Raw genomic sequence first — 22289 nt, 5'->3', positions numbered from 1 at the left:
CCCACATATATTGGCATATCTTTCTTCCAGCATTCCACCATTAAACGTAGTTATTTTAACTTTTTTTTAAAAAGAAAGGTAGGGGAGAGAAATCACGCAAGCAAGCTGGTGACGGCTGCCAACGTAACTCCAACCCCAGGACCTTCTGGTCTCGGCCAACAGTGTGATGAGAATTAAATTACACCCGTCCTCTTCAAAAGGAGAGGGTATGGCCAAAGTAGAAGGGAAACATGGGAGACTCTCGGTGAGAAAAGAACGGTATTGAGAAGCTTCATCAAGCTCAGGTTTAGATCCTAACAGCTCAGCGAGACGCCCCCTGTGTCCAGGCTCTGCAAGCCGGGGTCCTGCAGGGATCTTCTGACGGGCCATGGTTTTCCGCAGGAGTTTTTACTTCTGCATCTTCATGCTGATGTTTCCAGACCTCTATCTACACACATACACGTTAGAGGTCAATTGAACAACAAACTTAAGCCAACGCGACAGTTTCAAGGCCGGCACTGTCTGTCTGTGACCAAGGAGCATAACTGGACAGATGTGGCAAATAACAGATGTGGGGTGGACGACAAATGACAAGTTCACAGGAGAAGGCCAAATGACCAGACTGTAAGGGCAAACACTGCATAGTGATCGCAATAAAAGGGGGTGGCCACCCCATGACAGCTGGCTATAGAGCTGTGTGAACGTTAAACATTTGTATCAGGCACAATGACACGACCTAGCAATTCAATTAATAAAGCTGTAGAGGTGTGTAGTTTACTGTTTAATTTGTGCATTGGCTTAGGTCAATGCTGGGGGTGGGTAAAATTTTTTCATTAAAGGGAACCTATACATTACTCAAAGTGGAGGAATGCTGACCACTGGTCTCCCGAGACACCACCTGAGTCATTGCTTATACAAAGCCTCTCTCTCATCTGTCTACATCTCCCTGAGGCCGAATCCCCTGGGCTCCCACAGCATGAATGCCCTACCACACAGAGATAGCCGTTCCCACAGCGGGGAGGGCTGCTTGGAGGGCGCCTCTTCCACTGGACTACTGGCTCCCAAGGCACAATCTGAGCCTTGCCTCCGCCTCCCCACAGGGTGACCCACAGTCTCCCTGATGGGTCTGAAGTGTGTCTACACAGCACAGTGTCCCTGCGACTTGTTGGTGTCTGTTTTCTTGTATCTGTCAGCCCACATCTAGGGCAGTGATTCCCAAAGTGTGGTCCCTAAACCCACTCACCAACGTCACCTGGGAACAGGTTAGAAATGCACTCTCAGGTCCCACCCCAGAATCACACTTTGTGGAGCGAGCCCAGTAATCTGCATTTTAACAAGCCTCTAGGGGATGTGATGGGCCCGAGCTTGAGAATCACCGCTCTAGAAGGGAGGCAGTTTGCCTGCCCCTGTCCCTGGTTCTTCTACCCCAGCTGCATTTTCGTGCCCGGACATGGTCTCTAAGGGAGCACGCAGGCCCAGGGTGCCTGTGTGTGCCCATCTTCTCCATCACTGGCAAGCAAGCAGACCTGGGGATGAGGCCCGCCCACCCCTCGGCCTTCAGAACAGGGTGCTCCTGAGGAGCTGGTACAGTGAGGGCCGGGGCTGTCCTGGCGACTGATCAACACCTGCGAACTTCTGCCCCTTCCTTAGGACACTTTCTTTTTGTCCATCACGGTAGAGCTCCATCCCCTCTCTAGCTTTCCTTGTGGTCTGGCTCCTTCCTTTTCTCTACCTCTTCTTCCCAGACTACAACTGGGCCACTGGCCAGTGTCACTTCTGTCACTCACAAGATAGAAAAATGAATTTCTATACCCCCCAAACCCCAGACACACACACGTCCAGAAAAGGAGCCACGAAGGGTCACGTGGCAAAACAAACCAACGCAAGATGCAGCGTTCGGCCTGCAAAGGGTCTCAACTCGTCGACCTCAGGTCAGAGGCCGAGGCCTGAACAAAACCACTCCAAAGGTCTGTGCTTCTTCGTTTGTTTTATAATCTCAGCTGAGATATGTCAAAATTAAAGGAACAAATGAAGTGCCTCTCACCCTCCATTAGCTTTTCCAACTGCAACACTCTTTGGGTTTCAAAATTCGCCAGCAAGGCTTCCGCACTATTGACTATTTTATTTAATTCACTGTAAATACTGAGAGGCAGTACTATTCTCCGATAGTTCAATGTTAATGGCACTAAGTGTTGAGGTCCATGTAAATGATGCACCGCTAGCTGACTCTCGTAACCTGTTTCACTCAACCATCTCTTCAGAGAATCTTGTCCTTGTCCACACCACAGCTACCAATGCACAGGGGCTAAGGATAAGGTTTCTAAGCAGAATGCACAGGCAACACAGTATCACGATGAAACGCGGATGCGAGGACTGGGCGCATGAAGGCAGCCGAGTCTAAGGCATGCATAGGGTGCGCCAGCGGATCCCGGTCCACAGCCAGCATGCTCAGACATACAGAGCGCAGGACACGATGGGACTCATGCCCTCGGACCAGCCAGAGCCAAAGCAAGCCTAGGGAAGCCAGGGTGACAGATGCTGTTTGGAGAACTAATTTGGCCTACAGAGGGCGATGCTGAGGGGAGGCAAATATGGCTTTGGGTCAAGCAGCAGATCGAGGCGACCAAAACAGACCTCTGACCCAGATTTCCTTTTGGCCGTATCGTCTATATTGAGGAGGTCCCCAAAGCGCTCATTAGTGATAAACTGATGGTGCGTCGGAATGACACCCGTGTGGCGCCGAGCTGCAATATCGGCCTCTTCTTGCTCGCGCTTAAGCCGTCTCTGGTCCGCTAAAAGTTTCTGCCATGAAATTGCATAAAAATGGGCAGTGAATCATCTGGTCCCAGGCAATGGAAAACCGCCAACAAAAACAACTAAGGAAAAAGGTGCTGGGTCAACAGGGAGGAAAGTGTAAGGGTTAGAGGTTGGAGGGGCTTTATGGCCACACTACTGTGTTCCGCTAGAATCACCCCTGGCACCCCCTTCAGAGGAAGCAGGCAGCCCTGCACGGGAGCAACCTGGGAGAATGGGCCACAGCAAAGGATGAAGTCCACTCGGCCACTGTCTGCAAACCACCCCGCTCAGCCCAGAGCCCCCTGCCTCCTTCTGCACAGACGGCAAGGCCAGGGGCAGGTCCCGAGTGCGCAGTGTCCGGGCTGGCGGCAGGAGGCTGGGAGCACTGTCCTTACCTCGAGTAGGCAGCGACGAGTTCCCACAGTGCGTTCCCTTGGCGGGGCCAGGGCTGGCTGATCCTCTGCCCACAGCAGGCCCACTAAACCTGCGACGGGCCTTGACTCTGGGGGGCCCGTGGCAACCAGGTCATTGTTTACCTCCCGTGTTTGCTACTCTAAATGCGCTTGTGGGGCTGCCCATTTCGGAAAACAAGGGCCCCTGCCCCTAGGCCAGCAACCTCCCCTCTGGGCAGTTTTTCGGAGGCCTTAGCTATGTCTGTGACTGACAGAGAACATCAGTTACTTTGTTGCGACACTTTTAAACTTATCTATTTCTTCATTAGGTGAAATTAAGCTGAGTTTAAGGGAATGGTGTAGAATATCAATACAGAAGATAAACTAAGAATAATGATAGTTGGGATCAGAAAGAAATATTCTCTCCTAAATTAAGGAAATAGTCATCTATTTCTATGTTTTAAATTCTTTAAAAATAATTAAACAATGTTACATTTGACCAAATGTTGCACTTTCTCATTGCCTATTGAAATGACACGGAATAGAATTTTATTTTTGTTTTTTGGGGGTTTTTTTGGTACGTGCTCTTAGCGGGAACTGAACCCAGGACTCTCTGGTCCACAGGCCAATGCTCCAACCGCTGAGCCAAACCAGGCAGGGCTACAGAATAGAATTTTAATGTGTTTTCTTATTCCAGACCAAATACACATTCTTGGGATTAATATTTTTGTAGGAAAAGCATTAATTATAACTGATAAGTCTTATGTTCTTAGCAAAACATTAGTCTTTTTCGAGTGGCAATTAAATGCCTCAGGTGACACCTAGCCCCACATGATGGCGGGCCCGAGTCTCCCATTTACCACAAGTAATAAAGTAACGGCTCATCAAGTGGCACAGCATTTCCAGTGCTCAGGGAAGCTGTTGTAAAGATTAAGTAAGAAAAGACACGGAAGTGCTTTGCAAAGCACGGTGGGGCCCTGGTTCCCAGCCCGCCTCTGGTACAAGTGAGCGTGGTGTGTGGCCCCGGGCAGTCCTTTCCTGGATGAACAAGGGGACTGACTGGATGACCACTGACGTCCCTTCCAGGGCGGACACTGCCACGCCCGGCAGCGCATCTCCAGCACTGTGAAGAGGACAGCGTCTGCACGGGAACGTGCCAGGGCTGACGCTCCACGAGCTGGAGGTGCTTTCCTGGAGCAGCGGGAACGGACTAGCGCTTGAGGCCGGACCTCGGTGCTGCCTGCGGCCAAGGTTACATGAATCAGTGCAGGTGGGCAGGGGATGGGGCAAAGCTCCCCAACCCGTGCTCGAAGCCACCTCAGTAACCACATAGGCCAAACCCTCCATGAGACACGACGTCTTTCAGGGTCTTCGAGTAGTGTCATTTGGGAAACAGGCTGCTCGCCTTCTGAATGAACCTCTTAATGTATCACTGGCCAAACCAGCTAAGTCAGATGTGCCTCCTGGGCGGCAGGCAGACTCTACCCAGAACCTCTGCGCCGGGTTCTGAGCTCACACTAGCAAGTTGGAATGTCCTCGTCCCTGCCGCAGTCGGGGCCGACGGGTGGGCCCCTAGAATCTCAGTGGTGGTGACTGCAGGTGAATCTGTTCTGTGGCCCCATGAACACTCATTGTATATGAGGTTCCACCTCGGCGTTACAAACAAGTCTTTACAGCAAGTCCTGCTCTTTTTTCCTTCCACGGACGTGAATACTGTCTGCTTTCTGCCTGGAGGGGGAGAGCCATGCCTTCTGTCTTACCATCTGGCAGTGAAGACAACCCTCTGGCCTCCTCAAAGGGGGCCTCACCCTAAATCCTTAAGGGAGATCCACCTCAACCCTGAAACCACTCAGCGGAACAGAACACAGGGCAGCAGGCTCGACAGGGACGGAAGAGTGTGTGACATGCACGCCCTCCGCCTCCGGCCAGCAGCTGGGTGGTCTTCACCTCAGTCCGCGGCCGGAAGGGGCAGCCTGCTCTCTACAGGCCCCTCTCCTGGGAGCGCAGCCTAGAAAGCATGCCGCACCCCAGCACTTGACTGCAGCAGGAGCCGGTGACCTGGCCCACGGGGCAGGCAGGTGGACTGCCCTCCTCAAACCCGCAGGACGCGGCCTTTCTTCAGGCCCGTCAGCAGCTGCCAGGAAGGGGCCGCGTCCTGAGGCTCTCGGTGCGGTTACCCGCGTTTCCTGGGGCATCTCCCTTCTTCTGAGTCAAACGGCAGCTTCTCACTGTTGCCTTTTAGTGCCCATTGCTTGTATCATGGACATTATTAGTTTCCAGTTTCCTCTCTCTCCGACTGCGTCCTGCCCAACATGAGCGTGCCAACAGAGGGACGGGCAGTACTGGAGAAGGCGGGGTGTGGGCTTCCCCGGAGAACCAGGCGGGGGTCGGAGGAGGGATGAAAGAGCAGTACAGGGTGGGCAACCTTTTTCTGGACCTCCCGTTAGCAGTACAGGGTGGCAACCTTTTTCTGGACCTCCCGTTAGGCTGGCTCAACGTGGCATTCAGCACTGAGCGCTTGGGACAACCCGCTTCTTTTTGGGAAAGTGACCCAAAGAGGAGTGACTGAGCCGATGTCCCACAGAAGGTCTGACAGCGCCAGTCTTTGCTCCCCGTGGCTAGGCCACGTCACCCCTCTGGCAGAGGTCGTGTCTGCACCTGTGCAGCAGCTGAGAGAGGGCAGAGATGGCACCTACCTCTTTGTCATCATGACGTCTTCGGATGAATTCTTCTGTGGATTCCAAGTAATCAGCTGGTATGAAATGTCTTGGTGATTCCGAATCTTCAAAACAACAAAGTAGAATTAAAACAAGCAAAGATTTAGTGGGAAACCAGACTGGGAAAAGATTTCACCTTTCATCCATTCTAAATGTCAGATTTTTTACAGCTGTTGAGACCAGTGATCAATAACCAAATTCTGAAGGAAAACAAAAAAATAACCCCCTCCCCGTTTGGATTTACGTGTGAACTTCTGTAATACAAACTCATTAGAAGGCAAAAGGTGAGCAGAGAGAGAGGACCTTCTCTGGAAAGTGTCCCTGCTAGGAGGCGTGCAGGGTCTCACGGGAACACACTGTACACTCACACACACAGGGCCACCGGGAGAGGCTGCCTCTCAAAAAACCAAGGGTGAGTCGGGGCTGGTGCAGACTTTATGGGGTTCAAGGGTTCAAATGAACAAATTTCTCAGATGAGCTAAACGGCCAATTTTTCTTTCGAAACAGAGTTTGGTGGTTAGTCTCAATGACATGGGACTTTGTTTTTAAAGAAGTGCAGCCGCTACGAGCCATGATTAATTGCCAAGCAAAACAAACGGAAAACAAAGGACGGACAGAAAATGAGCACCAAAGGCACACCGAAGGGACAGAGCAAGCAAAGTGGAGACAGGGGAGGTGAGACTGGGCACACACACAAAATGCCACCTCCGAGGGCCGGTCCCAGTTCACTCTGTGGGTTGTTGTTTCTGTCCAGGCCGTGGTCTGAGTACGGCACAGAGTTCCCATTACTAAAGGCCCCCAGGCAGCCCTCTGGGACCACGGGTCTCTCCTGAGGGGGCTCTGAGATCCGGCTCAGCCTGGCCATGGCGTGTCGGGAAGACAGGCGTTTGGGAACTGAGGGCTTCTCCCTGGAGTGGGGCTCGTCCTGATGGGGTTGACTGGGGAGGTCAGGCTTCCGGCCCACCGGGGGGCCCGAGAAGTCACCAGGGGCAGGCTGTCTGGGGTGGTGCTGGAGGGGCCTTTTCAACCGAAAGGGGAGGGGGCTCATCAGGTAGATGTTCCTGAGGAGCGCGCTCCTGTCCCCTCGGGAGTCCGGGCGCCAGCCAGGCTGTCTGGAGGTCTGCTGCTGCTCGTGCTTGCGGATGGTGGTGAAGCGGGTGTACGAGGCCGGGCAGGTGCCCTTGCACTTGTTGAGGCGGTGCTTGGGGAAGTCCCCGTGAACACTGCCGCTGCTGCCCTCCCTGCTGTCACTGGAGATGCTGGAGCAGTGGTCGAGCTCGTCAGAGCAGGTGGAGAGGGGCTCGGAAGGCGCCAGGCCCCTGAAGCCCAAGGGGGAGTCCACCATAGTGCTGCACATCGGGGAGGCGTAGACCCCCCCAGGGTTCATGCCGTCCACCTCCCTGGGCTGCAGCTTGGTTGACTCCAGGAGGGACTCCGCAGAGCGGGCTGAGATCAGGCTGCTCCGGCACAGCACAGGTGTGGGGGACTTGCTCAGCCTGCCAGACAGGTCCAGGGATGGCATGGACCTTGACCGCTGAATCAGCTGCTCAAAAGCTGTAATGCGGGAGGAGACGGTGTGCTTGGGGATGTGCTCCGAGCCCTCCTGGCTGGGGCCCAGCTCGCCCCTGGCCAAGGCCAGGCCGCTCCTCTCAAAGTGGGAGGCAAGATCCCGCACACTGGAGGAGGCGGCGGATCCTAGGAACAGGCCGGCTCGGTTGATCTGGTGCATGTCCCGGTAAAGCATGGTGAACTGCATGCCAGCCTTTCTGAGGGGGCAGGGCCTCCTGGTGCCGTACTCCTGCAGGCTCATGGTGCTGCTCGACTTGCTGTCGTAATCCCGCCGGGAGCGCATGAGCAGGTTCTCGATGCTCCCCCCCACCTGGAGGGGGAGCCCTCTCTTGGAATCATTCAAAGAAACTGACACGCAAAGGTTCTCACAGCTCTGAGCCTTTTCTGACGGCAACAGCACACTCTTCTGTTCCTGCAGAAGGGCGCTGGGAGCAGAGAGCCTGGGTTTGAACTTGGAGGGAAGGATCTCCGCAATGCAGGCCTTGGCGGCGGACAGGGGTTTCTTGTGCTTACACCCGGGGCCTAACGCATGGCTAGTGTTAACCGTTCGGCTAGGAACTGAAGATGAAGGAACCATGTGAGCATTCCCACCTTTACGATCCACTGGAAAGCATGCAGAATAAAATAAACAGACCCATTAGGTTAAAGCTGAAAGCTGCTAAAAACAAAAAGGAGAGGTAACATGCTCATTGGTCATAGGTGTTCTTTTAAAATTTCCAGTCGATGTCCCGAAGCAAAATAATCTGTGCTGCAAAGCAGGTGCAGAGATGCAACGAAAATATGGCCACCTTGCTAGGGTCAGGAGAGGTTAGAGCTCAGCTAACTTCTAAGAAAAGGGAATCAGAACAACAACAAAAAAAAAACAGAGAGAGATGCTTCAGGGAGAGCAAGGTTGGGGTTGAAAGGCAGGAGAACTATTAATACCAGAAAGAAAAATGGCCGGTGAGGAACTAGGGGAAGAAGGCTCAAAGGCCTGGAAGTGGATCTGAACGAGGCAAAAGTTACCCCAGGAGCTGGAGGCTCACCCACTGCCAACACCCCAACAACGGCAGACAGGCGAGGGGCCTGCAGGCTTCACCGTTACCTTTCGTGGAGGCCGAGCTGGATGGGCGCTTGAGCCCACTGAGGCCCTGGAGAGGGATGTCTCCACCTTCCAAGACGCTTTTATAAATCTGCCTCTCATTCTCCAAGCTACCGAGATCCCCGGGAGCCCCATCTGATTCCCTCTTCACTGCGTGGAAGTTGGAAGAATATATACTAAGAACAATGTAATTTAAAAAAAAAAAAGAGAGAGAGAAGAGGGAAAAAAAAGAATTGAAGTTAGTATATTTAACATTTTTCTAAACAGTACATTTCCAGCCGAGGATAAGAAACACACTTTCTGGCTTCCTAGTGAAGTAGCGTCCTTCCTAAGGGCATCCTTATGTAGACACAGAGCGCGACACACCAGGCGGGCCCCTGGGTGCCCGTGGCTGCTCAGGAATCACGTCCAAGCAGCGAAGATGACCGCGTTTGTGCTCTACCGGCGGAGTAGCGGAGGAACTCTGCTGGGGGAGGGAGGGCAGGAGGGGTGCTCCGCCCCCAGGGGCTGCACACAAGGTGGGGCCGTCAAGGACCAAAGCGGAGCCTCCGACACAGCGCCAGCCAGTGTTGGTGACTTCAAGTCCACCACTTGGATAATTGTCCTGGGTTATTTTTCACTGGCTGATGGAGCACTAAAATCAACCATGAAGCCTGGCCGGTGTGGCTCAGTGGTTGAGCGTCGACCCACGCATCAAGAGGTCGCCGGTTTGATTCATGGTCAGGGCACATGCCCAGGTTGTGGGCCCGAACCCCAGTGGGGGGCATGCAGGAGGCGGCCAATCGATGTTCTCTCTCATCGATGTTTCTATCTCTCCCTCTCCCTTCCTCTCTCTCTAAAATCAATAAAGAAAACAAAAATTAAACTCTTCCTTTAAAAAAAAAAATCAACCGTGAAAAGAAGAGGCCCCCGTCCTGGGTCTCCAGGAACATCAGCCAGCAAGTGAAAGTGGGACCTGGGTCTCTGCGCTCTTTTATAAAAGTCAGCCACACCCCGCACCCAGCTCTTCCAAAATGCGTATCCAGATCCTGATGACAGGCATTGTGAGCCTCCACTGGTGACACGCCCTCGTCAATGATGCTGCCTTCGTTCATTTTTATCTTGTTGAAATTCTGGGTATTTTTGCAAGTCACCACAAACCCTTTCTGGAAGGAGGCGGGGCCCAGAAAGAATGACGAGCACTTGTTCACTGGCCCGCTCCCTTCCTGGGTCTGTGTCCGGTGCCCTCGCCACGGGCGCGTGGGCCCCACACTCACGCAGGGAAGGGACGGACTCCTTTCCCACACAAGTGCTCAGGCTTCTGCGAGGCTGCTCCTCAGTCCTACTGAATTCAGTTTGCTGGTATCGATGTGGATTTCTCAGCTCTAAAGATGTCAACAGCTTGGTGGATTCCTCTTCCCAATATTCTACTATGAGTATATCGGGGGTATAGAAATGCTGAAGGAGTTACAGTGGTGAACACCCACATACCCTTCTGCAGGGGCCACGGCTGCATCAGCTTTATCACACATCTGTCCATCTCCCTCCCTTCGTCCAGGCGTCACGATGGAATCATTTTTACATTTCACGCGGCTCGGGGGCGCCGTGGTCACACCACTGGTGAGACCTGCGTGGGAGGCACCGTGCCAGAGCCCAGAGGTCGCCCTCCTGCCGGTCTCCTCCTACAGTCTCCCTTTTCCCATGTTCAGATGACAGCCGGACTGATGGGTCCGGGGACGGGCGGGCTGGAGCCTGAGCCCCGGCGTGCAGCACCCTGTGTTCTCAGCCACTGTTTCTAGAACATTCCCCTACGACTGTGGAGGCAGCGTCCTCCCAGAGCCCAGGCTCGCACACCTCGGGAAACGGGGGCCTAAGGCCACTCAAGCTCCGCGTACACCAGAACCGTCATCTGTCGCCTGTCACGAACGTGCTCCTGGGACAGGCAGCTCCGCAACAGCTAAGAGGGGAGTCTGCCGTCAAGAGGCCCCGTCTCCCTCAGGGTGGCTAAGTTCCCCTGAGCAACACCCCTGGCGGGAGCCACCTCTCCACGCTCCGCTTCAGGGGACTGCCTGGGGGCCAGGCTTCCCCCAACTCCCTCCTCCTTCTCCCAGGCCCACATCGGGATCAGATGCTTTTCCCTTTCCTCAGCCAAGACAGAGGAGCATCCCTGGGAATCGGAGGGAAAAGAGAATCAACCCTCCGAGCTGAGAACAGAAACACCGGTGGGTGAGGGGAGTCTACAGGGCAGCCTCCGGGTACGTGTCTACGGGGAACCTCCAGGACGTAGGACAGGGCAGCCTCTCTCCTCAGGCTGGGCCCTGTGTTTTTTTCCCCCTTTTCCCAAGGACATCTTTACATTTATCTTAAGATAGAGAGGGAGGGAGAGAGAAAGGAAGAGAGAAACATCGATGTGAGAGGGACACATCGAGTGGCTGCCACCCACACGACCCCAACCAGGGCCGGGGACAAACTGCAAGCGAGGTACGTGCCCTTAGCGGGAATCGAACCGGGGTCTCGCTGGACTGCAGGCCGACGCTCTAACTGCTGAGCCAAACCGGCCAGTGGGCCCTCATTTTTCATAGCCCACTTGACTACAGGGTCAATGAATACCCTCAGTCAGTGTCCGTTGAATGAATAAAAGGTGACATTTTCTGAAGGCAACACTGGCACACATTGCTCTGATTAAGAATATGTTCTGATTTGTGTATTTGTGAAATGATGTATTTAGGAATTTTCCCACAAGTATAAGAATTATATCACATTTCCGTAGGACTTCGAGCTCCTGACACTAGTGACCACGGAGTGATCAGAATGGTGGAAGAGTAACTCTGCAGGAAGAGGTGCCCAGCCTTACGCTGGCTGTCCTGCCGGGGCCCGGGGCCCTGCCTGGAGGGCCCTCTCCCATCCTGGAGACAAAAAGACCTGGCTTTCCCAGGCCTGGGGGTCAGGCCAAGGGACCCGGGTGGCCACCCATGCAGCTCTGGGCTCTCCTGCTTCTGCCTGCAGGGGGCATTCGCTGCTGTCCCCAGTTCTGACGGACAGAAGCCAGCAAACCCAGCTGGAGGTGACTTGCAAGGTCGCGGCACTCTGTGCTGAGTTAAATCAGCGTGCGCTCCTCTAAACCGGCTTTCACTTTGAATTTCCTAATTTACAAAAATCTGCCTCTTTTCTAAATCTCCCTTTCACAGTCTACCCTCTTCTTCCTGGTTGCAGTTTCTGATTTTGTCCTTCAGCCCAACCTTATCTTTCTCCTTGTTGTACCTCCCAGCTGCAAGAAGATGCATGTACAGATGTCCTTCAGGCTCGCCACGCAACAGCTGGGTGACGGAGGCTGCTTCTGTGAGGGCTGAGTCTCTAAAGCCCTGCTCTGGGGACCGGACCTCCATCAGCACTGAGCGACGTCACAGCGGCTTCTACGCTGCTGTCCCTTAAACTGCCTCTGCCTCGGTCCGAACACCGACCCCTCTCCCCTAGTTCCTCCTGACTTCTCGGAGGGACACCGGCCGCCTGACCTCGCCTCCTCTACCTCACCCGCTGTCAGAACTCACACCCCACACCCCCTCCAGCCACCCCACTTTCTGGCTTTATTCCACCATTATCACCATTTTCTCCTGCTTCCCACCGGAATGGCAAGCCAGCAGTGCTCAGGAAACCTCTCAGGATGAACTTGCTATGGCCAATTGTTTTCTTTCTGATACCAAAGCCCACGTGCTTTTTCCAGATGTGTGACACTCTGCAACTCGTTTAAAAACAATAACTAAAAGTTCTGGTGCAGTGTTTCTAAATGCATCATTGGATTTCCTCATTGGAAAGATGGACATCATTTGTCCATTGTACCAAGGGGGGGAAGGAGGGCCAGCGTGGTGAAGGCTCTGTCACAGGTCACAGAGTTTTTGGGTCTCTGCTGCATCAAATAGATCAGAGAGGAAGAGGAAAGTGCCCTCCGGCTGATGAGACCCAAGCCACCAGTAGCTTCACACAGCAAATCCAGTCTGGAAGCTCAGCTCTCGGCAGCTTGGGTTGAGCTCATTTTCGGGCGAGAGGAAGCCAGCAGGAGACAGTGAAGGGAACTTCTCCTCTGGCCAAGATGCAGAGCTGGCTGCTGAGTTTCAAGGGGATTCAACAAAAACACACTCACTCAAAGAATAAAACGAGAGAACAGAGCAATCATTTCAGGGCCAAATGTTCCCAACTGTGCTCACTGGCGGGCTCTGGAAGAGGCACAGGGTCCTGGCAGCTGGGACCCCGGTCGACTCTGACAAGAAATATGGACCAGCTGAGGCAAACCCGCTGATTTAAAACACTTGAGAATAGCCCTGGCCGGTTCGGCTCAGCGGTTAGAGCATCGGCCTGTGGTCCAGAGAGACCTGGGTTCGGTTCCCACTAAGGGCACGTGCCTCAGTTGCGGTCGCACGGGTGGCAGCCACTGGATGTGTCCCTTTCCCATTGATGTTTCTCTCTCTCTCTTCCTCTCTCTCCCTCCCACCCTATCTGAACAAAAAATGGAAAAATGTCCTCAAGTGAGGATTAAAAAAAACACAAAAAACTTGGAAATAGTCTGTTTCTCTCAGCCTTGAGTTCCTTCATTTGCAACACTACCCGGTGTGGTGAGACTGTCCAAAAAGTTCACCTTGAAATCTAGTATCTAGACCTTTCTTTTGAGCTCCAGACACATACATTCAACTGCCTTCTAGATGTTCATCAGGCATCTTAAATCCAACACGTCCCAGACCAAACACAGCTCATTCCTCCACCTCCATCACCCAAGCGAGAAAGCACAGAGAATCAACTGCTTCTCTTGTGCTGGCTCCCCCCACACTCGACGAGTCACCAGGTCCTGCTTGCTCCCTGTCCTTCACACGCCCACACTAATGCCTTCTCTCTGCCTCTGGTCCCCACTCACCACCGCTCACCCACACCTCTGCAGCAGGGATCTTTCCCCTGGTCTCCAGCCCCGTCTCCAATCATTTCTGCAAGCCACTGCCAGTAATATTTCTAAAAAAGATCTCACTATGGCTCATTTTATTCACTCAAGTTCATTCCACAAGTATTTACTGAGCATCTACTACATGTTAATCACTCTCCTAGGTGGAGATTCAACAAGGAACAAAACAGACACGTGCCGGCCTCATGGAATTCACTGCTCAAAACCATTTGGTGTTTTCAGGAAGAAACAAGAAAGGAACACTTGTCAACTGTGGCTGTGGGGGAGGCATCCAGACAGTCTGGAGAGGGCAGTCTCATCTTCCAGCCTTTTGTACTATATGGAAAAAGGTTACTTTTCTATTTATGTTATTGGTATTCGTTTTTATTTGCTGCTCCTGGGGAAGCCTACCTTTCCTCCTCCACAGAACAGAAGTGCTCATTCCCTCCCGGGTGCCATCACTGCCCTGTACCGCACTGGATTCTGAATGTTATTTACAAGTCTGTCTCCCCATCACACTCGGATTTTCCCCTTGAGGGCAGGCAGTTTATCTGATTAATCTTTGCATGGCTGGTGCCTAGCACTGCTGTTCAGTAAGTATTAGTGGAATACGTGATTTCATAAATTTAAACACCTACGTGCACACCGATTTATGACACATTTTACAGCCCTGGGAGTTTCTAATATTTCATCAAGTTCTCCAGGTAATGATTGGTGCTTTGATCTTAAATTAGATTAAGGGGTAAGTGTTCTTTTCTCGTGGGCCGGCACCACTTAGGAAAACAGCAGCTCGAGTGCCACCTTCTGGCCAAATACAGCAAAGCTCTTTGGTTAGGCAAAGGATGTCTTCGTGTTCATCACTGCTGAAATGCCAAGCAATGACGAGCGAGAGCAGGCTGCGCTGTGGATGTGTAGATCTGGAAATTCTACAGAAATAAAATACAAAATTGGACATACACTGTGACAGCAACTATAAAAATGCATATCTTCAGAGGAAGGACTGAATACTGGGACCATGGTTAAATTTCTTCCTCACTGTTCCCAGGTTCTTTTAATGTTGTGATATGTAATCAAGTTAACTAATAAAATTCTAAACTGCAGTCTGTCCGAGATATGAACGTGGATTTAAGACACCTTCACCTCACTGACCACAGCATTTTTGAACCTGGGCCACCTGTGACTCCTCCTCCTTCAGTCCTCGGGTGAAGCGAAGTCTTGCCAAGGCTATTCCTGTCCATCGAGTGAAGGGGCCCGATTCAGTGCACAGGCTGCCCACCTGGGTGCTGAGCAAGTTGGATTCCAGTCACTGAGACGTATCGCTGCATTCCCTTCCCACAAACACTTACTGTGCACTTGCTGGGTGTCAGGCACACAGAAAACCCTTACTCGTTTGAACAACCTGGGAGAAAACTGAGCCTGAATTACTGATAAATTCCCAAACGGTACAGGAGCACAGGGAAAAAACTCAGCTATTCCTGCCAAGTATTTCATATGAGCTAGGCTCCGGCTGAGAAAACCAAGGTCTTTGGAGACCTAATTCGATGCTATCAATGAGAGCGCTTGGTAAATGAACACATCGGGTGTCTTTATGCACACAAGCACTCAGACTCTGATGACAATTTGCCTTTTTTTTTTTTTTAAATCCTCACCCAAGGACATTTTTCCATTTTTTTGTTCAGGTAGAGTGGGAAGGAGAGAGAGGAACAGAGAGAGAGAGAAACATTGACGTGAAAGGGACACATCGAGTGGCTGCCACCTGTACGACCAACCAGGGCCAGGGACAAACTGCAACCAAGGTACATGCCCTTAGCGGGAACTGAACCCGGGTCTCTCTGGACCGCAGGCCGACGCTCTAACCGCTGAGCCAAACCGGCCAGGGTGGCAATTTGCTTTTAAGCAGTCTGCATTACTCCCCTTCAATCCTGCTAATACAATGTTATAAGTAGTCACTTAAATTGTTCTTCAATCACTCAAAAGACAGTAAATTATAGCATGCTTTCTGTTCATTTATTACTCGATTTTGAATCAGTGTGGTGCAGATGAGAGCTTACTGTGGACACCAGCCCCCTGGCCTAGAACTTCACTGTTGCTGGTCTAAGGAGGACCAGCTCGGACACATACCAGCTGCGGAGCCTTGGACATTACACTGCCTGTTCCCTCACCTATAAAATGAGGATTAAAAATAATGTTTGACCCTGGACTGTTCACAGGACTGAGGTGAACTACATAAGATGCTAAGCATAGGGTCTGGCACACAGTAAACGCTGAAAAGAATTGTTCAAGTCACTTCATTCCAGACCTGTGGGCCCAACTCTGACAGTCCCTGGGCACTGCCTCTTTTCTGAACACTTTTAACCCTTACAGTCCACTTCAATCACTTGCCAATTTGCCTTCTTATGTACTGACATTTGTGTGTGTGTTTTACCCCCAAAACTATTCAGAGACTATTTGTTACATTCCTATGATAATACGCAGCATAGTGCCTTAGATCCGGCAGAGCTAAGGAACTCACTCAGCGGGCCACCCGAGACAGCCCTTTTTGTCTTTGTATTTCAGGGAGATGGGTGAGGGGCAGAGGGGGGAGACCAGGCAGCCGGGCAACACTATGCAGTCCCGGAATCAGCAGGGGCAGGGAGGGAGCTGCAATCAGGCACTGGGCAGTCAGGACTGGCAAACAGGTGACTTCAGGGATCGGGGGGTTTGCTGGGAGCTGTGGCCCAGAGGAAATCCTTTATCTGCAGTTAGCCTAGAGTCCTCTGGCAGACTTCAACTTAGAAAGCTCATCGCTGGGACCTAGAGGACCTATGACTCGTCCCCCTTGGAGCTGAAGGCATAGTCCAACCAGCTCCTTGAAAGGGTGAGCCTCAGAGCCCAACGTGGGGCGGGGCAGTCCCAACGATATAGCTGAACCCTGACTCCTCTCTGACGTGACGGTGGCCTGATCAGCAACCCCACGGTGAGTGCAAGAGACCTTACATCGACCTTCTCCAAGACAGAACTGTCCTTTAAGACAGGAAACTTCCCCCCCTGACTACGGTCCTAATACATTGTCTCAATTTCTTCTTATGCTCTTATGGTTAACCATAACCGTTAATATACACATTCATAGAAGAAATACTAACAGAATAGATCTGGCTAGAGATTTGGTCACTACCCTAAAAGGACTAAGGTTTTTTTCTACCTTCCCATTGAAATACTCCAATCCCAACTGACTTGTAAATGAAACGACTCTTCCAAAATGCCCAAGTGGCCATAATGTTTGCCACAAATATCCATAAACTCAGCATTCAGGCCAAGCCAGGCTCCTGTCTGAACAGGTGAACTCTGCTCATTGTGAATTTGCCCAACTCAAATGGAACAGGTAACAGTTGTGCCTCTCATGGTCCTACTCCGAAGGATAAGGTACAGATAGGTCACCAGGGATGGATAGGGAGGTGGTGAGATGGAGCTGCTCCCACCACAACAAACTCCCAGATCTATGGGGTGCACCAGGCTCGATGGAGAAGCTCTCAAGGAGCTTGTAATTTATTAGTTATTTAAAAATACGGTAACATTATTCAGGTACACAGCAGCAGTCAGGGTCATGAGAAGTACTAACAAATGGTTTGGAGGAGATAATGTGGGAGGTTTTGGGGATGGTTTGTAGGAGAGGATGCGGGAGGTTTTGGGGATGGTTTGTAGGAGAGGATGCGGGAGGTTTTGGGGATGGTTTGGAGGAGAGGATGCGGGAGGTTTTGGGGATGGTTTGTAGGAGAGGATGCGGGAGGTTTGGGGGATGGTTTGTAGGAGAGGATGCGGGAGGTTTTGGGGATGGTTTGGAGGAGAGGATGCGGGAGGTTTTGGGGATGGTTTGGAGGAGAGGATGCGGGAGGTTTGGGGGATGGTTTGGAGGAGAGGATGCGGGAGGTTTGGGGGATGGTTTGGAGGAGAGGATGCGGGAGGTTTGGGGGATGGTTTGTAGGAGAGGATGCGGGAGGTTTGGGGGATGGTTTGTAGGAGAGGATGCGGGAGTGTGGGGGATGGTTTGTAGGAGAGGATGCGGGAGGTTTGGGAAGAATGCCCCATGAAGCAGTGAGTGAGGTGTGCACACATCATCCAGGAGAACCCTAAGAATTGGTATGGGGAAATAAAGCCACATCTCTGAGAATCAAACAAGTGAGCCCCGTCTCCGCCCCATCTTTCTGGCCCAGCCCAAGGACCCGAACTCCACACCCCCCAACAAGAATCAGCAAATGAGGTGAACTTTGATCCTAAACTCAGACTAATACACTCAAGTTCTAAAGGTAAAGATGACAACATAGGGAAAGCTTATCAAAGTTAACATGAATCATCACAAAATTAATTTGGAAGAGGAGGAGAAAACAGAAGAAAAAAAATTGAAGGCTAGAATTGAATTGCTACTTATCACCACCACACTGTGCGTCATTCAAAGCCACGGGACTTCTACAAATAAACACTTAGGTCCAAATCACAAGCTTCTTTCCAGTTTTGACATTTCATACATTAAACCGAGTAAACAAAGTGGCAACTTACTATCCAGGAGGCTCTGCAGAGATGTCCGGAGTGGGGCTGACTGCTGAGCTCTGCAAATGTCAGAAAACAAACAAACAAGCGTATGTGATTTATTCTGACTCAGCTGTTTCAAGCCAAAGGGAAAAAGAGAGGAGTCCTTTTCCCCTCCTAATCGAGATGGGGGCCCTGGGAGCTGGAAGCCCTCCCTCAGGAGCAAGATTTCTGGGCAAGTGGGTGTTCTTTTTGTGTCTGGTCTTTCCCTCCCAGTGGCTGGGGGGTGCGGGGGGGCAGGGAGATGACCTCATATGTACCTTCAGTCACAGGCCCACCGAGCAGACTGGCCCACCATGTGGCCAACATGCATTAGCCACATGGACAGCACACCCTCCGCCAGTGTACCCCAACCTTTAGACCCCCCCTGCCAACCCACCACAGACTCCTTCATGCGCCCCAGATGCCACATCCAGAGAGAGGGTCACCCAAAACATTAGGTATAGAAGGTACAAAACGCATTTGAAAGACCCACTGTTGAGATCACCTGTTTGCCCTGCAGATTTAGGATGTGAAGTGGGGGAGAAACGCAGTTTTACAAAAGCTATTACTGACCACCTCCGCCTCAGTGGGGGAGCATTTTATACAGTTACAGGCCACTGTCCCAAAGGCAGAAAACAACCGACAGCTACATGCAGAGGAAAAGCAACATAATTGTATTGTTCAGGGTTTCCATTGTTATCATGGAGAGAAAAAGGCAAAGGGTCCAACATGTTGGCTTTTAAAAATGACGTGGCTGAATAAATAAATGAAAAAGTCAGCGTCTACTCCTAGCTCTAATGCTGACCACTAGAAGGAGCACACGGCCTGGAGGAGAGCTCTCTGAGGAAAGGAGAGAGAGGCCAGAGAAAAGGAGAGACTGTGGAAGATGACCGGAGGGAGGCGACCATCGAGGGCTCAGCCACCCGGCCCTCTGCCTGCTGGGTCCTGTCGTCTCGAAGGGCGCCCCTGGCCAGGAGGACTGCACCCCTTCCTCCCATGACCCCTCAGAGAAGGCACCCCTTCACCTCCACATACATCCGTCCAGCCTTTGCCTACACTGGCCTCTCCTGCCCACGCCCTCTCCTTGAACCTGTCCTTTGGCGTCCGCCCCGTCCTGGGTCTTCCCCCTCCGGACCATGCCCTGGGCTCCATCTCGGGAAAACACCGTATGACGCTGCTGAGTCCTCCGGGAACATCCCCTGGCCTTCCTTCGTGATCATGGTTTCGGTCAGTGTGCCCCTCTGGGGGATCCCCACTCCTCACCAGCACTCCAGCCCCATCCACGACTCACCCGCAACCTGCAGTGTCTAGAAACCTCTTGGTTATCAAACCCACGGAGCCTTCCTCCCAGTCAGTTTCGGGGTCTCTCCAGGGCACCGGGTCATGCTCAGACCTCTCCCCTCCTCCAGCACTTGTTTTCCTCCTGCGTCTCGGAACCGTTCCCTCTGACCCTCCCCTCATTCTCCCATTCCTGCCAGCCAACGTCCCAAGAGGGAGTTGATCTTTTCATCCTTCCTCTCAACATATACCTCCCTCCAACCATCCACCCCCAGGGCGGGGGCTCCATCTGCTTCCACCATCTCTGGGGTGACTGGGGCTGCCTTGTAAGGCCCTGCCTCCCCCAGGAGACCAGTCTCCACCTCCAAGTGTCTGCAAAAATCAGTGACCCAAACCCTCTGTCTTGCTGACCTAGCCTTTAATAACCCACATTCTGACATAGCTCCATTTTAAAACGCCCGTGCGGATTGTGGCCAATGCCTGGGCCGGGCGGCCGGGCCTCTGATGGGCATGTTTTCAGCGAGAACTTCCTAACTTTTCAAACTACAAACACGCCGGGCACGTGAGGGGTGCTCGAGTCACACCGCTGGGCTTCTGAAAAGGATCTCCGAGGTGGGCTCCTCCGGGGTGGGGCTGCAAACCCTCAGTTGCCCAAACACAGCTCCCTGAGAACCGAGGAGGCGCCGGGGCGCAGGACGGGGAGCTGAGCGGGCCCCCTGACAGCAGAGACGGGGAGCAGTTTAAATCACCAGCCACCCCACGGATACTTGGGAAACCCCCTTTAAGGAAGATGCCAAACTCAAAAGAAATCAAAGCCAAAACTACGTTGGGGGAAGGAACGGAGCCACGAAGCCATGCAGCTCGAAACCGGCCAGCTGACATTCACCACCTGGCTGCGCGCGGCTGGAAGGCGCGGGCGGGAAGTACCTGCGGCAGGCTGGCACTGGCTGCCTTACTGGGCGTCTCGGCTGTTCCTAAGTCTGCCTCTAACTCTGTCTGGCAGAGGTTGAGCTCTTTCTCTAGATTAGTCTGGTTCGAGAAAGAAAAGACGGAAAAGAGTATTTTAGTTTAGAGGACAGGCAGAGAGAGGGGGAGGTTAAGTTTGAAAAATGAAACTTTTTTCAGTGTTATATTTTAGTAAGGCAGAGATGGCATGATTAAACATAAGAGCTCACTGGGAGATATTTAAAGGCATGAGAACAGAGAATGCAACATTAGCCATAGAAAATGTAAACCCTGAAGTAATCAGAGCTCCAAAACTCTATTCTACTTGCAAAAGAGAACTACAAATACCGCAAAAACCTACCTGTGAGGAAATACCTATTTTCTCTCTTTTCAGAGTCTGGTGACTGTGATAAATATTATTATGTCAGAAGAATAAGTCCTTGTTTTTAAAAAAAACACACCTCTAAACATCAGTATATGTCTTAGAGACTTTGTTAAACAGATTTATCACCAAGCCAAAAATAATTTAAAAAAAAAAAGTTATCAAGTTAAAACAAAGGGATTTAAGAAAAGAAAAGAAAAACCCCACAGCACACTCACACTAACCAGGCTAGAGCACACACACAGCCCACGGAGTTTGCACGGAATTACCTTTCTATCCTCTCTAGGAAGGATAGAGCAGTCTCCAGGAGTATAATCCCATATCTTTTTGGGAGGCTGATGGGAAGCAGAGGAGGAAATGGAGAAATGAGCATAAAGACAAACACGGGGACCGGCTCAAACAAAGAGGGGCACACAGGAGAACTCATCACACAGAGGTGAGCTAAAGGCTCGGGCTGGGCACTAACAGGGAAGTTCATGTCTATGCCTCTGTCTCAAGGGCAGATCATTGCTGGAGTCCAAATATTGAAAACTTAAAAGACACAAAGGAAAAAAAAAAAAAAAAAAAAAAAAGCATTAACACCAATTTGAACCAAATAGAAACTTTAAAATTCCTCATTATTCTTTCCAGACTAAGGCTGACACCGTGATTCTACATGTTTGAAGCAGTCTTCTCCACTGGGACATGCGTGATCTGTTAATAAACATGTGAGTTGAGAGATCTGGCCAATGGTAAATTGAATGAAATGTGTTTTCTGTGGCAACGAAACCCAGGTACAAAACGGGTGTTAAATTTTGCACTGTGTACTAGACGATTTTAAAATCTTCCACTGTTTAATTAGACTTGGTTAACACGGTCAGCGGTAGAGCCATACCCTCCGTGTCCCTTAGAGAACAGGGCTTATACTCTGAATTTAAACAGCGGACTGCCAGATTATTTTTTTTCTCTTTTAACTCTTCAAGATAGAATTGGAGTTGCATTCCTGAAACCTGCCGGGAAAATGGCTCTAGTGAGGAAGGGATTCGAGCAGTAAGACATCCAGAAGTTACAAGCCACTTCTAACTCTGGAACCTCTCCCCCCTCAAGGGGACCATCTTGTTCTGCCTACTCAGATGGGATTTCTCATTCAGTGACCTCTGAGGAGATGCGGTCATTCATAGCTCCTGGAATTGTATGCACATTTCATTATAACCAACCGCAGAAGCAGCATTAAGATTGGTTTACATTGTGACATTCTGCCTTGAGCTTACTTATAGAAATCATATCAATTTCTGTGGCAATTGGGGGAGGGAGAAGCTGACACCCAGGCTCTTTGTAATAAATTTGCAAGTGAAGTCATCTGATTTCAAGACACATTCACCACTGAGAGCAACAGGTCGGTAATGTGATCTCTGTGGGTGTATATTCTGCAATTTATCAAGGAAGTGTTATTAATGACCATCATTCTTCTTTAAGCACTTTATACACTTCATAGACTGTTCACAGGGGGAAGCAGACTTTTTAAAGTCACGTACGATACCCCTACTCGTTCATTTACCGCAAAAAAATAAGACTGCTCACACATTAAATTGGTTTTAAATAACCTTCCCAAAATGGTCCCTGGAGTCTCGAATGATTTAATATTCCACGGCAACCTATTAGAGCTAAAAGGTATTACGGTCAGGATCTTGCTGAAATTTCAGCGTGTTCTGGGCGGCTTCCA

General features: G+C 51.3%; 1 protein-coding gene across 1 annotated transcript in view; it reads right to left on the bottom strand.

The window, feature by feature from the left end:
* SORBS1 (sorbin and SH3 domain containing 1) overlaps window positions 1-22289 on the bottom strand; it is a 201596-nt gene that overhangs the window by 36899 nt on the left and 142408 nt on the right. The window contains exons 18-24 of the mRNA XM_036264595.1: window positions 20857-20922; window positions 20188-20289; window positions 17971-18020; window positions 8538-8710; window positions 6590-8056; window positions 5864-5949; window positions 2614-2781 (exon numbers count right to left, since the gene is read on the bottom strand). Coding sequence (XP_036120488.1) covers window positions 2614-2781; window positions 5864-5949; window positions 6590-8056; window positions 8538-8710; window positions 17971-18020; window positions 20188-20289; window positions 20857-20922 — 2112 coding nt within the window. The remainder of the gene's footprint in view (window positions 1-2613; window positions 2782-5863; window positions 5950-6589; window positions 8057-8537; window positions 8711-17970; window positions 18021-20187; window positions 20290-20856; window positions 20923-22289) is intronic.

Source organism: Molossus molossus, unplaced genomic scaffold (genome assembly GCF_014108415.1).
Source record: "Molossus molossus isolate mMolMol1 unplaced genomic scaffold, mMolMol1.p scaffold_m16_p_17, whole genome shotgun sequence".
Taxonomy (NCBI): domain Eukaryota; kingdom Metazoa; phylum Chordata; class Mammalia; order Chiroptera; family Molossidae; genus Molossus; species Molossus molossus.
Note: the sequence above shows the minus strand (reverse complement) of the source record. Positions and strands in the feature narration are given on the sequence as shown.